General features: G+C 42.2%; 2 protein-coding genes across 2 annotated transcripts; both read right to left on the bottom strand.

Annotated features, from left to right (window-relative positions):
* Nucleotides 1–1,292: 1,292 nt before the first annotated feature.
* Nucleotides 1,293–11,562, bottom strand: atmin (ATM interactor). Its single transcript, XM_061068361.1, has 4 exons — nt 11,256–11,562; nt 5,731–5,856; nt 5,214–5,413; nt 1,293–5,102 (listed from the first exon to the last, which is right to left on the bottom strand). Exons 1-4 carry the CDS (start codon nt 11,469–11,471, stop codon nt 3,314–3,316), a joined length of 2,331 nt encoding a protein of 776 aa, XP_060924344.1. The 5' UTR covers nt 11,472–11,562; the 3' UTR covers nt 1,293–3,313.
* A 1,101-nt stretch (nt 11,563–12,663) lies between these two features.
* On the bottom strand, nt 12,664–16,949 carry cenpn (centromere protein N). Its single transcript, XM_061068853.1, has 10 exons — nt 16,779–16,949; nt 16,542–16,587; nt 16,388–16,447; nt 15,337–15,410; nt 15,045–15,218; nt 14,834–14,935; nt 13,967–14,021; nt 13,684–13,793; nt 13,341–13,464; nt 12,664–12,764 (listed from the first exon to the last, which is right to left on the bottom strand). Exons 1-10 carry the CDS (start codon nt 16,947–16,949, stop codon nt 12,664–12,666), a joined length of 1,017 nt encoding a protein of 338 aa, XP_060924836.1.
* Nucleotides 16,950–17,360: the final 411 nt, after the last annotated feature.

Raw genomic sequence — 17,360 nt, 5'->3', positions numbered from 1 at the left:
ATTTCAGTCTGGTTGATTTGGACACATGAACTCTTTTGCACTTTTTGGAAACTGATTGTGGCAACGTGTGACAAAATTATCTATTTTTAGGCCCCCGAGCAGGGTCCTATTGCTGTTGTTTAATTATTCAAGTAAATGAATCGCATTTTTGTCTGCTTGAACATACTCGAAAACTCACCAATCTTCCCAGGCGCGTAAGGCCTGTTAAAAATGTAGGTTTTCTGTAGCAATTGGAAATGGTTTTGTGGCAAAATGCATCAACAAAATCACAGCAATTCTGCTTTAACCAATCTTCATGAATCTTGGCCATTTTACACATTGTGTATTTTAACAAACTCCTCCGAGAGCTTTTATTTCCTCAACTCTAAAATCCATGAGTGTCATGTCAAAAAACATGGAGATTGAACCTAACTCAAATTGTGAGTTTTCGTCACACGGTGAGACCGTGGTGTGGCGTCACAGTTTGATTAGTCGCCAAAAAGGGGATTTATTATAACTCCTCTGCGCATTGTCCAATCAACCCCAAACCTCTACCACATGATCAATGTTGACTCATTGTCACAGCACCACCTGCTGGCGATAGGAAGTGACATGTTATATACACTTTGAAGTGCTGCTCCTGGCTGCTTTACAATATCCAGCTCAAATGAGCTCAGACAAGTCATAAGACCTTCATGATACTTCATGGTCAGAATAGTGACATTTCCTTGTTAACATTGAGGTGCGGTGAAGCTGTCATAACTTCACTGTGCATCGTCCAATCAGCATTAAAATCCTGTCACATGATCAGAGTCCAGGCCTGAACAGCTCCATATGTAAATATACTCAGGGTCATAGCACCACCTCCTGATTCATTGCAAAACCGTACGTTTTTTTTAACTCCACTGTGCATTGTCCAACCTGCCCCAAAATTTTCACCTTTGATCAGAGTCCCGACCTGAGTAGATCTATTAATCCGTATGTAGTGATATTGATAGCGCCATCTACTGGCAACAGGAAGTAAGCCAATTTTATTTGATGTAAATAACATTTTCACCAGTGGTGTGCACACAGGAAATGAATCTTTTATCCTTCCTGCGTTGCACAAAACGCATGAAACATAGAGCCGTTTAGCCCGGTCCCCGTCTACCCTCCCCCACATCAGGTCCAGAGTTGGTGCCCTGGCCCACACAGTGCTGTTTCGCAGCCCAAGTTATTATTATCTTTGTTAGTTTTGCATCATTTAAGTTGTTTATTTTTCTTTAACCTTTGTTCTGTATTAACTGACAACATAATGTATGTTTTCCAGCAGTTTATTAAGAACATCTGTAGTGTAGCTTCAGCAATTAGTCAAGGCAACGTTTACTCTAAACAAACAGGCAAGAAAACTCAAATTGAGTTAAAACAAAGATGTCTGTCTGCATGCACTCCACACAGAGAGAAAAATAAAGCACTTCAACGGACACTTGAGACTAACAAGGCTTCTACACATCGTTCTGTTTTAAGCAAGGCATTGCCCACCCCATTCCACTAAACCAGCAGGGAGCAGCAATGTTGTATTCAAGAACCACAATCAGAAGAAATAATCTCAATACGAGAAATGTTGAAATTAAATACAAGTGTCAACATGGTTATTAACGACAGGTAATTATCCTTGAATGTCAGGATATGGTGCAAAAAATAAAGCATGTTACAGACTTGGGCACAGTGTCATCTTCTGGACATTCTTCAGCTTCTACAAACCTATATGAACTGTAACAGCTTTACCCACCCGTCTATAAACATGGCGAGATGGCTTCAAACAAATTCTCTTCAACAAAATGCTGTATAGCATAATTTCCATGTGACAGAATAAATCTTTCTACACAAAACCATGGAGATCGATAAGGTAAATTCCGTTATTGCATGCAACAGTTAGGAAAATACCACAACAGAAGGTATTACACATGCAAAGCAAAGTCTGAAAGGATTCTGACATCTTTTGTGTCATTTACCAAAACATATTCTTGTATAATTCTGAAAAACAGTTTACCTAAAAGCAGCAACTCAATTATGTGCAACAGAACTGAACTTAATACTTGGGTTAAGGCACCAACGAAACAAAACAAACAAGACCTACAGCTTCTTGTTCTTTATCAGAACAGTCCCAACGTGGTGCATGTGCTTGGTGAGGTTACTCAGTGCAGCAACATAACAAAAAAAAACATTAAGTTTAGTTGCTTGGAGAATGGATTTAAAAAAAAGGTAATATTTAAATTTAAATACTGTTATCCAATTGTTAAAGGTGGAACCTAAAGATTTCAATGGAAGATATTCAACAGGTCTCCCTTCAGTCAAAATCAACGTTGGATAAAAACAATAGCTCTGTGCTAATTCTTGCTCTAATCCACAATGTGTGTCTGTACAGTGAACACAACTGGATCACTTCAGCACAGAGCACTGCTACTGTATACACTTACACCCTGCAGCTTATGAATAAGTCATAGACAGCAACACCCTAATTTTCCTACTGACTTACTGCTCAGCTGCACAGACCCAGACACAAAAACAAGTTTACAGATCATACTTCACAATCACATTTAAACGGAAAGTGTGCAACAACCGACGAGACGGGAACATTTAATTTAGACTTGTGCCACATCTGCATGAGTAAAGGTATATTTCAGAGATGCCTTTCAACACCTTAGATTATTGTTAAAGGCCTTAACGGGGATATTTATGAGGTTTCCATTTGATACACAAGCTGAGAATCATCATTTACATTTGTGCTGCTGACCGAGTGCACTTTTCAAACACACATAAACTAACTGTACAATATTGTATATACTGTACAACAGATGAAAATTTGTTCATGCAGTTTATGCATATCTGAAGGCTGCGATACAGTTGAAACTATATTATATCCTTTTCTTGAAGGCAAAAGATGGAATCCCTTTTAAGTGCAGATCTAACATTGATGAAATGTTATTTTTAAACTACCAGAAGGGCCAAACAGTGAAACCAGTCACATTGGTTAAACACTGAAATATAGAAGTAAACTTGGATTTAAAACAAGACACAAACATTATGTTACTTTCTGTGCAAATAAATATGTAAACTGTCAGAGGAGCTGTTCAACCATGCCCACTGAGTGAATTAAAGTGCAGCGGAGCAGTCAGGGTCTGTACCTGAACAGGCTCTGGACATGACGCCCCCAGTGGAATGATCAGATATATCTCTGCAGACTTCTTACTGCTAAGACTATTATCTGCCAGAGGACTACTCCTCTAGTAAGAAGAAGCAGACACTAGAGGCCTGTTCTGCAAAAGCTTTAGGCAGCTTCACTATGAGGGCTTCAACTGTTGGGTTTCTCAGTGTGTTCAAAGAGAGCATAAAGCTCCCCACATGTCTGGGTTTCCACAGAGCTGAAATGGGACTCCATATTCCAGGCCAGGTCTGCAGACAAGAAGTCATCCATGACAGTCTGTGTTTCGTTGCTGGTCAGAAAGAGGTGTCCCAGGCCTTCGGCCTGACTCGTCACAGTCTGTGTCTCAGTGCTGCTCAGTAGCCTAGCATGGTCCCCCTGACTGACAGGGGCCTGAGCAGAGAGGCCAGCGGCAAATGTAGGTATATCTGTCTGTGTTTCTGTATCTGAGGACTCTGTGCTTATGGAAAAGCTTGAATGTCGCAGGATGCTGCTCAGGGGCATCTGGCTTCCGGCGTTGAGCAGGAAATTGAGGTCAGTCTGAGTCTGTGTATCAAATAGCTCCAGATCGCTGGCCTGGGTGCGACTTGGTCCCTCGCTTTGGTCCAATTCCTCCATCAGGAGGAAGTCAGTCTGGGTCTGGATGTCCAGAGACTCCAGAGGCGTGACACTGCCTAGTCCTCCCAGCTCACTCTCCTCTGTCTGTGTCTGAATATGCACAGCATTAAGGAACTCTTCAAAGTCAAAGTCTATGCCACTGTGATGCTCCTGAACGGATCCCATACCTGAGCCACAGGCTGCAGAGGCCTCTGTGAGCACCTGGTGGCCGGACATACTGTTAGACAGAATAGTCTCCAAGTCATTTAACAAGGTCATCGTTTGGGTTTGGTTGTCAGCCATGTTGTTTGAGTTGAGCTCGTCTGTCTGCACCCCAAAACACATACCAACTGCCGACTTTGAGTCCTCATATATACTGCTTCCTGCAGCAGTGAGGGTGTCATGTATGTCCAGAGCTGTCTGGGTAGAGACGTTCAGGCAGTCACTGCCAAACAGGTCAGAACACAGGATAGCTTGCTCCGGAGGCTTCTCCTCTGATTGTGGTGTCGCAAAGTGTGTCTGTGTTTGCCTGGTTTTGTGTGGGAGCCCAGATGATGAGGAGGAGCAAGGAATTGGGCTAGGACACTGGCCGTCTGTCTGAGCTCCTATAGAGGAGGTGGCTTTGGCTTGGGAAGGGAATGTTTGGGTTTCAACATTGACTGGGAGGAGGACCTGGGCACTCACGCTGATGTCTGTTTGGGAGCAGGACGACACAGAGGACTCAACCACAGAGCACAAGCCTATCCCCTCTCCTACAATCACCCCTGTGGGCATTTTCGACAAGTATGATTTGTCTGTCTGAATGTTAGTGGAGGTGCTTCTTCCCCGGTGTACTGCCAGGCTGCCGGCTGACTCCTCAGCGCCTATAGAGTCCAGACTGACCTGGATTCCTGTGCTAACAAACCCCAGGCTAGAACAGGAAGTCTGCATGCTGTCCTTGAAACCAAGACTCTTAGTGTCAAGTTGGGAGACTACTGCTCCGGTTGCTTGTTGAAGGAGATGTAGGGTGCTGACAGATCCTTGGCTGTCGACTGCCAGCACTACAGACCTCAGAGCACCACTTTCTGTGGATGGAAGGAGGACAGGCAGGTGGGCCAGCTGCATCACGGGAACACTGACCAATGCCATCTTGGGCTTTGGTAGAAGCAGTTTCTGGAGGCTCTTACGAGGGTTAGAGTTCTGACTCAGTGAGTCTGGGATGTGAATTGCGGTATGAGAGGGGGGTGTAGTCGCCGTCAGCTCGACAGTTGTGGGCATGATCTGACAGGCTGACTCTCTGGTCCTAACCTTTTCAGAATCACTTAAAAGCTTCTCCATTTTCCGCTTTTTTACTGGAGGAATTCTATAAAGGAACAAAACAGATGCAGAAAAAGTCAATTGAAATCACCTCTTAGTCAAACCTAACACAAAATGTTTGTGAAAAGCTTATACATATGCCTAGGCATATACATGCCTGTGTTCTGTAGGAATCTCGTGTCCCGTCCTGTAGACATGTGAGAGTAGAGCAGCCCTGCTGGCGTAGGGGCACCCACATGAACACTGGTAGGTTTTACCACAGTCCTCTATGTGCCTCTTCAGGTCCCACTCTGTGCTGTAGCCATTGTTACACTTGGAGCACTTGTGTTTCTTCTCTGCATGCATCTTCATAAAGTGCTGCAATGAAATAAACCACAGAGCAACGAATATAAATCATATGATTGCTTAAACTTTGCCTAACATACAACGATCAGCCACAACTTTAAAACAGATACCAGGCTCTGGGTAAATCAGTGTATGTTGTTTCTATGTTTAAGACAATAAATCTTTTAAATAACAATTCACAACATACAGAATACAAACACCTGAAGGAAAAATGACAGCTATCTCTTAGTTTGTTAATCCAAACAATTGAGTCATTTAGACAAAATTAGGAAATGAGGGCAGTGATCATTCCACTAGCATGCACACAGGTCAATGGAGGGGAGGCTTACTTGTTTTACCAGGGAGAACTGGGAGAAGGGTCTGTTGGGCCCCCTGGGACAGCCCTCGATGGGACAGGAGTACAGCCTCTGAGAGCCCTTCATGTCCTTTCTGACCGTGGGATTGACAATACCATCCTGAGGGCAACAATGACAGCGATGGATGAAGAAAGATGACAAAGGGCAGAGATAATTGCATTATTTATTTGAGTACAGCAGCCAACAGAAAAACTAGCAGCTATTTCCCTTTTTCAGACATTGACTCTGGAAAATGTTTCTATCTCTTTTTGTACATTCCAGTAAATGCATCACCACGATAAGTTATTGATGAAAGGAAATGTTTCATAAGCCATTGTCAAACTGTTCTGGACATTGTGTCTGGACATTTTCTGAAGAGTGCAGCAGCTCAGACAAGTTCAAAACAAAAGGAATATTTCTGCAACATTCATGCGAGGGCTGGTGCTGAAGTCGAACATGCAGACGGTGGAGATGACGTAAGGATTCCGCTGTGGAAATCAAGTTTCCGTTTACGGCACACCGTCACCGGCGTCAGCCCTTAATGCCCAAAGCTCCTAAGTCTCATTGTCTTTCCAAGTTGACATCTTCGTTAATTTATTCTACGTGTGTGTGATGCCTCTTTTTTCATCCACAGAAATTCACATTGTTCACATTGCACAGTTTCACATCCGTCATGTGACAGAAAGGTCATCCGCACGCCCACTCGCTCGTTGTGAATTTTCCTGCAGTATTCTCACATCAGCTCACTGACATTTTACGAGGGTCTGTCAGGAAAAGTAAAATGTAAATCGAAATGTAAAATGTCCGGAGCAACTGACTCAGATATCTGAGTTCTCGCAATTCAGGAACATTTTCCAGACTACAGTGAATGTCTGACAACAGCCTTGATGTCGTCTGTGCTTTGCATCAACATCACTTAACATTCTTTATGTACATTTTAACTCATAATGAATCTACAAAGGTCTACAAATAAAAGCAATGGTTGTACGTTGCCTTTCTTTCTTAAGCCAGAGTGGGTAAATATATGTATTAGAGATGCAACATTATGTAAGAGATAAATTCTATGAGTACAGTGAGCTCTGCTTTAAATAACTAAATAATTAAATAAAGAAATGAATACACTTGGGATTGTATTGCTTCCTCTGTAACTCCTCCGCTCACAATCCCATGGTTGACTTGCTACATCAGCTGTGAGCACATTGTATCAGTGTTTTCTATACCAATGATGCTATTTACAGACAACAGCACCTACACTAAATGTACATTGCGAAACGGTCATGTGCATCATCACGTGTGTAGATAAAGCATCACGTTCCATAAGTCATTTCTGCTCCAGTATTCCAGTGGTCAAGGTCACCTCCATCTGCTACAACACTGGAGGGGAGTCTAACAGATGCACCTTGTTTATCATTAGGGGTTTGCAAAAATACATATTCTGCAAAACAATATCCTCTTGTAGTTTGCTTCAGCTACATTGATTTGGTCGTGGGCTGTCGAGGCTCTTATATACTACTACGTGTCCGTTTCTCGGAGAGGTCTCAGCGGGAGACAAAGAGTCTTTTTGATTTTTACTTCTCCGTCAGTCTACGTCCGGAAAAAATTCACCGCCAAACCCATAGGTGGCGCAACGGAAGACGAGCTCAGAGAGGACTACCCCATTTGGGAAGAAGAAGTCCACGTGCCTCTGTTGACATGTTAGCTTGCGTCCCACACACTGAACCATGGCAACTAACAGAACTAAATAAAGTGACACCCAGCGGGTCAAAATGCTGATGTAATCGTTTCTTAGCGCAGCGGTTCCCCGGTCTTGTTTCCGAACTGTGTTGCTGATTCCACAGCTTGAATCTGCTTGAGGCTACATGTAGCTAGAAGCTACACGGACCTAGCTCCCCCCAGCTTCCACACAGTCAGCAGGGACTCCCGACACTAACTACTACTATCCAGTGTTTGCTTCTAACCTGACGGTATTATAGAAACAGTGTCATGATAGAAGTGGAATTAAAGTCGTGACGGCGGGTTCTTGCACTGTTACCACCGCAGTTAGCATGGTGGCTAGCCTAGCCCGCTAGCTTAGCCTGCTAGCGCCGTTTTGAAAGCTCGTTATAACCGTCTGTGACCGTGCACACATGCCCTCAGTGCTCAAACGAGCCACCGTCAGCCGGACAACTCCGCTGGCTTAACACACACGTCACATTAATCGTAGAATCATAGTTGTGTTTGGGTTTGATGCTACATGGAAGTAAACAGGAAGTAAACAGGAAGTTTGAGGTCCGGAAATACGGAAATTACGTCATACGGAAATTATGTCGTTCGCGGACCAATCACAGCCAAGAGCGGTCCGTCGGGTCTCAAACATGAAGACGGATAGTTAGAAAAATCAGACGTGTACGAAAAGCTGTACGAAGCATTCGGAGAGGGCGTTACACGACGGATAGGGCGGTCTTATCTGTCCGTAATAGAAGAAACGGAGAGGCATAAATTGGCCTTCACTGTCTTTGCTACACCAAGGTCTGTCCACAGTCTTGTGTATTGCCTCTAGGGTTGCAAAGGGGCTGAAAGTTTCCATGGGAATATTAAGCTCGGGAATTTTGGGAATGTAAAAAAAAAAAAAAAAAAAAAAAACTACGCAAATTAAAAGCTGAGCAATAAAAACATCATTCAAAACTCTATTTTAAAGATGTATGGAAAGCAGCACACGCTGCACGTTGAGTTTCAACCCTCCACTGTGCATTCTTCCATCACATGCACAGATAACTCCCAGCATCCTTCACTCTACAGCAGGGCTGTTGAGGCCTGCTGTAGTGTGCAGGACTAGTCAGGTAAGTTTCAATGATATTACTGGGGAAAATATATTAGCATGCTGATTGAGGATTGTTCATCTGTTCATCTATCCTATTTCCATTCATTTATCCATCAATTGTAAACTATTTTTACAGACGATTCCAATTGTTTGGCTAACTATTTATATCTCTGGCATTGCATTAGTGTTTTCTTACAAACTTTTTTCTCATCTTATTCTACAGAACAATGCCACGTGCACTATCTCATGTGTGGAGACATTTCACCCCATCCAATGTAGAAGGAAAGGCTGTGTACATTTGCAAATACTGTGCAAAGACCTATGTTAAGAATGACACAAAGATGCAGAAGCATATAGTCAAGTGCCCAAAGTTTCCTCAGGGCTCAAATCAGCCTATGACAAAACAAAATGTTTATATTTATGTATGTATATGACAAGGTAAATACAGTTAGTATAAATTACCCACAACATTTCCAGTTTATTCCCTTTAATTCCCGTATATTCCCCTTAATTCCCATGGAAAGTTTCCAACTTTGAATATTCCTGGAATTTTGCAACCCTGATTGCCTCTCTGAGCTGGTTCACTGTTTCTGGGAGATTGTGCCGTGTAGTGATGGATCAGAGTAACAGTCTCTAAACTCTCTTTTCCCCTCGCTGTTGAGGGAAGTGATTAGGATAGAAAGACAGCTCAAGGACAAAACAGTCACATTAGCTTTATGAAAGGAGTCTGACTTGGGCTAGGCTCAAACGAAATAGAAAGTACAAGGAAGCGGCTACGCAGTAGAAAACATTAACCATCAATGATGAGAAAATACAAAGCTGCAGGGCCAAGTTGCACTAGACTCCCAGTGTTGCGACAGTGGACATGATATAAACAGATGTGGTGTTCCACATCAGGCCTCAGGCTTGCAGTGTGCACAGTGAGCGACTCCAGCACGTCATTATTTCTGACAGAACTTAAGGAGAGCTATGCATTAAAAAATAACATGCTCCATCTGTTACTGAGGCACTGACACTTCCTTCCCTTCTCACTCTACAACCAAAGGCCCAATCTCTGATCAAAGTGTGGTTGCAGAATAACAACTTCACACACAGGACTCGAAATGTCTGTAATTCTTTAATTGACAGTCTTTTGAATCATTAATGCACAGGAATTAAATATTGGCTATAAAAAGTATTCAGTTTCTTTTAAAGGCTTATTTAGACTCTTGACTGCAAACTAAGACTTTCAGCTTAAAAGAAGAACCTGATCGCACCTCAAAGAGTATGTTGAAACCACAGGTTGAGCCGTTTAGACCCTGGGCTAAAAGGGACTTCTCCTAAGAGCTCATTCAAATTCTAACATTCACCTATTTTAAACAAAGAGCTTAGTCTGCTTCAGAACAAGAGGCAGCCTTTCCAAGTAAAGAACCTCATTCATGGAGGGGGAGACGGTGAAATACTGCGCCCCTCAGAAAAGAAAAGCCCGGTCCAGTTAGGAGACAGGAACCAAGGTCAGAGGTGAACTCTAGTCCACATGAGTGGACTGCTTCGACTTAAGATAAGATAATCCTTTAAGAGAGCAGAGTATTTACAGGGAAACAGATTACAGATAATTGGGAATATCCTCCTTGAAGGATCAATAAAGGTTCATCTTATATATAGTGTAACTGATTACATTACATTATACAATTAAATGAATTGAACCCAAGTTTATAGTGCCAGATTTGCAGAGCTTGTTTAGTAACGACCTGCGATACCTCTCCTTCAGACAGTTGTTGTGGCCCAGTGCTGTGATGGTGTCCTGCAGGGAGAGGGACTGGTTGTTTACCCGTAACCAGCTCGCCAGAATCCTCCTCTGGGTTCAGGGGGAATCCCAGGCGGAGCTGGCCCTTCTAATCAGTGTCCTGTCATTTCCTTGACTACTCACAAATAATCAAAGACTCATAATCAAATAACCAATAGTGCTAGTTATAGGCACACAAGTCAAAATAACACAGGCAAATCAAAAACTACCCGGGTCCCTAGTTTCTGTCCACAATTACTAGTTCACCAGATCATGGATCTGGATCGTGGTAGCAGCTGATTATGGAAAGATTACAATAACACTTTCGTATATACAATATGCATTATCACATACTACACCATCACTGGCAATAACTCATCTATTTCAATGGTCACTGCTGCTCCCTACACTTATGTCCAAACACTGGAAACATTGACACGTCTTCATTATGTTGTTTCTTCTTATCAATGTTGTAATCAGTGTTGTTTAGTTGATGTGTTCAGCTACACGCAGCATCTACTGAACTTCCTGTCCGTCCTGGGAGAGGATCCCTCACAGGGTGATAAGTTGTTTGTGTAGTTTCTCCTCAGTCTTGTTGGGGGTTGACGAACAGAGGATGTCGCCCCTTGATACAAACTGTGATTTATGAATATACACATAGAGCTGGACTGACTGATGGACCAGGCAGAGGTGATGTGGGTCTGAGTGGAGACTGCAGGAAGCATCGATCATCACGTTCGCTCCTGATCAATAAGTGATGACACAAGCAGTCAGCTGCAGTGGAGCTACCTCGTCACAGGTGCTTCACTCACATCAGAGCTAGCGACTGAAACTTGTAGCTCACGTTACCTGTGACGTCGTGTTTACACCGCATCGCTACTCCGGTGGTCGCTCCCAAGGAGGCTACGTACGACCTGCGCCCCACCCTTCACGACCATCAGGCGGGGTTATTACCTGGACTCTGTGCGACTTGACGAGGTGCATGTTGAGGGCAGGCGAGTTGGGGAGGATCTTGCCGCATCCCTTCACGGTGCAGAGGATGTTCGTCCGCACCTCCTTGCTCAGCTCCACGACGGTGGGTGTGATCATCTCCCTCGGGCTGTCAGTAGCGGCGGCCGTGGCAGCAGCAGGAGCCGGGGGTCGGTGGCTGGTCCTGGCGGAGGCAGCCATGTTCGTGTGGTGAAAGGCAGGAGCCCCGGCAGCTGCAGCGCTGGAGGAGCTGCTGCATTACGTCCCTCGGTTCCTCCTGGAGAGATGAGGCACAGCTTCCTGCAGCTGAGGAGGACGAGGCGGCGTCACATCCGGTGTTATCAACACGCTTCCGTTTTTCACAATAAAAGATTTGAAATGTCATCGTTTCGTTACGCTCGTTTTATGGTTTTCCCAAGTGATTCTCTGGATGAAAGCCCCATGTGAGTGTGATGGTATTTGTAAAAGCATTGGTGTGCCCTATACAGCGATGGTTTTCAAATTTCAATGTGGTCAACATTTACTTCAATTGTGTTGGATTTGGCTGCAACGCTGTTTCCCCCTGAAGCTGTTAGAGGTCATTCGTGAGCACTAATGCCAGGTAATCATTATAAAGTGGGCTCAGGAGCATTGACACAGGCCAAGCAAGCAGCCCATTACAAACCAACATGTTCAGAACAGACACTACAGTAGTAAAGGGAAATTCAGAGCTTCATCAAGTAAGATAGATTTGAAGGAATATCAGAGTCCCAGAACTATACACTTCCCCAGCATTGAAGATATGGTGAAGTCGCAGAGTCTTTCCCACAGCCAAGCTCAGAGCACTAAAATAAAGTTGTGTGTTTGTACATTCAGGTATCAGTTTCATGTTGGTCTTGTTTGTAGTTTTAATTCAGCGTACTTATATATGTAGAAACCAAACACAACAGAGACATTACAAATCATGCCTTCCACCAAAAACGTTCTCTTAAAATTAAGACTAAGTTTAACTTGTGATGGACGTAGCGTTAACATAGTTAAGACCTACCTGATGTATTTAAGACTCAGTACCTAATATTTAAGACACTTAAAGTACTTAATTGTATGCTGTCTCAACATCGTGAACATATTAAATGAATTAAAAGACCATCAAATCGAAGATGATATGAAAGATATTTACATGACAAGTATATATTGCACAGTATTTATATATGTGAAGCAGCAAGTGCATACAAAAGAGAGGAACAATAACTGATTCTAAAATACAGGGAGTAAAGAATCTTCAAGAGCCACATTAACAGGAACCATGATGAAATAGTAGAAGCAAACCATGGATGGAGAAATAAAGAACAAGCGACTCCGTGAGTCCTTTAAATCAAAAGTCTTTCGGCCATCAGTTCTGTGATTGGTGCATTTACGAGGAGGGACCGGGGCCATTATCAGTGATGACAAAATAATTCCTTCCCTTTAAAGGAATAGATGACAGCAGGGGGGTGACAGGGGTGGAGGCAATGCCTGTAAAATATGAAAACTAAATTAGTTGAGCTGTCAAACAAAAAAACTGTAATCACAATTATTTCTGACTTTGTTGAGATGATAGTTAATCACAGCTATTTGTCTGGACAATAACAAAAGCAGAAATACACAAAAAAGCACTTTCTTGTCCAAATGGTAATTACACAAAACATCATACAAAAAACCTGTCTGATATCAGAGTGGTATCATGGATGGGAAGAACTGTGATTATGAGAAAAACAAATGAAGACTATTTAGAGACATTTGAGTGAATTAATGTGAATGTATCCTTTCCACCTCGACTCGGGAATGTGCACAAGTTTACCAATATCAGTTGAAAAGTATGAAGATAGGTTCAGGTGCAAAGATGTAAAAAAAAAAAAAAAAAAAGACAAGGAAAACAAGGCCTAACAGTGCACTGACCATGATGAAAAGAGTGTACGTGTCCTCTTGTGGTCAACATATGTAATTGCAGGTAGTATGACGCTCTAAATTGTTTGCTGTATGTAAATATTATTTACTTCCAGACACATGATTGGTTTTGTTACAAGCTGTGACGAACAGATTTGTTGGTACCTGAGGCTGCACAGTGTCTGAGTGATTCCAGGAGGTTGGTGCTTTCAAACTTGACGATGCATTTGAAAGGCTCGTCCCGCTCTGTCATGGTCCTGTTGGTGTGGTCTTTGAATTTTGTCTCCAGCTGGGGACAGGAACACGAAACATCACTTAGATGATCACAGCACAGAATGATGCTAAACTCTGATACTGATTCTGATATTCAACGATCTGCTCTGCAGCTGCAGAAGTACTTTGGCCCAAAATAAATTTCCCTATGGGACAATAAAGGTATATTTGATTTGAATAATTCTACCTCTACTCAGCACCAAGTATTAAAAACACCAGTCGGCCTTTAGGGTACCTTGTAAACTCCAGCCTGTAGTTGAGGCAACATCCCATCACCAAAGGCCTCACAGGCCATCTGATGTCTGTGTGCTCCAGGTCCAGCTTGTTCTCTTTCTATTTGTGGGTCTATAAATACACATAAAGCCAAAAAATTTAATTAAACTTAACGATAATGCAGACTTCAACCAGAACTACACAAACACTTCAAATAAATGAAATAAAACAAACAATATATGTGTGAAATCATGCAGAAAATAATAAAATAGCTTTGGCCTGATTGAATGATTTGATAAACATACTTGAGACAGTTTCATTCTTTTCTGCAAGAGGGCTGGGGAAGTTAGTGGGAAACACCTAGAGACAAAGAAAGGAAAAGTCAGAATCTACTAAAAGATAAAAAATATAACATAAAACATTTAAGTCTTTGGGAATTTGATGATTTGTTGTTCAGAATTCTTGGCATTTTTCAGACTCTAATAAGTTGTGGTACTAACATGACGAACCCAATCGTGTCACACACAACTTGTATGGTTACAACAAATGCCCACCCAAACCTCATCATCAACGCCACTGATTTTAAGTGACAAACGTAAAGCTACCACAAAAATATCCAAGTGCAAAGGTCAAAATGTAACCAGAAAACGCAATTATAGATCTCTCCCGCTAAAGTCTGATGCTTTTCAATTCACTTCATGGTGTTCGTAAAATCCCTGTTATCAATGCTAGATTTAGAAATCAAATACACAATATTTAAGATTTAAGTGGAGCTTAAGCTAAAAAAGGATTAACATGGCAATTTAGATTTCTCCTGTCGGTTATCCAGGTCAGTTACTTTTCATTACACTACTACACAACTTAAACAAAGCTTTACTTAAATCAGAACTTATTCAGCGCATGATCCCAGAGTCTAGTAATAAGGCTGAGTAACACCTCAAGATACTCAAATGTCAAAAATCTGAAGTGGGACAACACTCCAGTTAGATTGAATTTGAACTGTTTAGCTGATAAGAGAACCTGTATCCTAATGAGATCATACTGTGAAGACTTCACTCAAGCCAGACGGCATTTAAATAAATCAGGAACACGCTCTGCGTAGTAACTTCCTTTCTCAGCTCCCCTGATCTTCTGGTTAACGTCTTGTACTGTTGTGATCCAAATCAGCTTACCTGTTGATACTGCTTCATCAGCAAGTCCCTGATGGCAGTGAGTTTCCGTCCACTGAGGTTAGCATCCTTAATAGTGAGATGTCTGGTGGACAGAACCAGGGCCTGGCGAGAACATCACTCACTTAGAGGACAATAGAAAGACAGAAAGACAGCTGCCTGGCAACTGTAAAAACAAACATTGTCAAGATTCAATATAAAACTCATTACTCACCTGGGATAACATGGGCTTAAGTTTTGAAGGTAGACCGGTCACAAAGACATACGGGGTTTGAAGGTGGTGAACAACATATGTTGGTTTCAGGTGATTGGGCCGAGAGAAGCTGTCTCCCCATGCGATCCGAATCCAGACAGCTTCGTCTGTGTGCTTCTTTATTTTGACAGACACCTTGAAGGCAATGTCAAAAGGAGGCTTTCAATATTTAATGTTAAACACAGAGAAGCTCATAAAATACTACATAATAATGCCACTGCAGCAACAGCAGGATTTTATACATGAGACTTACATGTCTTGCAAGCTCCCCGAGGTGAGACTTCAACTGCTCCTTGAACTGTGTCAGCTCGACAGAGTGAGCATCATCTGCAACAAGAAGACAAAATGTTAAAGATACATTAAAAGGTGCAGAAATAGGAATTCCTTTGTGAATTAGTACTTCCATTAACAGCCAATGTTAGTGTGGAGATCTGTATTTAACTTGCACCAGGTCCACATACCAAGCACCGGTGAGACCCTCACAAAACCAGACAAAATTGAGCCAGCTAAATCAGATTTCAAATCCAACCTCAATGCCAATATAGGTTTGAATAGCAAAATCATAAAATGTCCTATTTATTTAATAAAGAGTATATGTGACACTTACATGGGCTAAAACATACATTTACTTTGTTAAATACCCGTAAAAAACAATGAGATTATTTAACTAATTTAAAAGTAAGCAAACAATTTCAACTTGCAGCTGCAGTGTTAGAGCAAAAAGCGAAAGGATCCAAGCTCTCCAATACAATATAGGGCTGCGTGATAATCTAGTCAGTCTATATCGATAATTATCACAATAAATATCACATTATTTCTTGTATTAACGTTGAAGAATGATTTTTTCCAACCGAGGGAAGATTGTGGTTTTAAACTCTTGTATATGAGCAGAAATAGACAATAAGTTTTTAACAGCAAATTATTTTACAAATCTGAGTTGGATCAATTACATGCTTTACCTCCTCACTGCTCCTACACAATGTCCAACAAGAGATACGATCAGATAAAACTTTATTTATTCCCAGACAGGGAAAATTCAGTTGTTTCAGCAGCACAACTGGGTAGACAAGAGAATAAAGAAATATGAAAAGAAAAAGTATAAAAATCAATATTATAAGTAAAGTGAAGTGGTACAGGACGATTGACCGCGGAATGAAACAGCTGTTAAACTACTTACTTAATATTGCAATATATGGATTAACATGGTATCTTTGCTACATCGCCATTGATGAAAACGATATTGCAATAATACTTGATAGTGGTTTATGTCCCTGTACAACCTGTATATGTTGTTAAAAACAGACCTTCAGGGTCCAGGAGCTGGAAGCCGTGCCACGTCCCCTGGTTTGGGTTGTCGATCACATCTGAGAGACAGTGGAACACAAGAGTCAGTGGATCTGTGGCAGGATACTATTGTTATTCAAAACCACATAAGATCCGTCATTTCAGTTGACTTACAAATCATCTCCAGCTCTGTGATGTGTTTCATTGTCCAGTCGTTTTCCTGTGAAGACGAAAAGCAGCGAGCGAAACAGACGGTTTAACACAAATGATGTTGATTCTGGGTGGAAAGTAGCGGTATATTTTAAAATGGCGTTAAACCCAGACGTGGAAAAGTTGTGCTGGACGTTGGATTTCATTTCTAAACACAGGGTTTACACTTTGTTAACACAGAGAGGTTTGAGGGTCTGGTACCTCACAGAGAGACAGCAGCTTCTCTGTCAGCGACCACTTGGTCTGGGTGTAGTCCATGGCCCCCCGCTGCGCCACCGTCAGACGACCCCACTTCTCCAGCGTGGTTTCTAACCGTGGAGTCGGAATCCGGCGGATGAGTCTCTGCAGCACGCGTCTGGTGGAGTCCTCCATTCTGCCTCTGGTGCCTGATACTGGGTTCGATCAAACCAGCTGCTCCGCCTTACGAGCACCACTCACTACAAACAGTCCAAACAAACCGCCAGCGAAGTGAAGCACACGAACCGACCAATCACATCCCGCCAAAACAGAGTAAGTTCTCCCTCTAGCGCTCCCTGCTGCTCTGGAGTGGTAGTGTTGCTGTTCAGCCGCCAATTATGCTGATGCGTTTGCAGAATCGTTTTAGAAACGTGCCTGTTTAAACCATAGACTGTATATATAAAGGTTTAAACCTCACTTTTAAAATCTGTAATTATAATAAGCCAATAAGGACAATAATACTAGTTAGAATTATTTTGACAACAACAATAATAATGCTGATATCAATGATAACCAAAATAGGTGAGAGAAGAAATAATACTTTAA

The sequence above is a fragment of the Limanda limanda genome, chromosome 3 (genome assembly GCF_963576545.1).
Source record: "Limanda limanda chromosome 3, fLimLim1.1, whole genome shotgun sequence".
Taxonomy (NCBI): domain Eukaryota; kingdom Metazoa; phylum Chordata; class Actinopteri; order Pleuronectiformes; family Pleuronectidae; genus Limanda; species Limanda limanda.
Note: the sequence above shows the minus strand (reverse complement) of the source record. Positions and strands in the feature narration are given on the sequence as shown.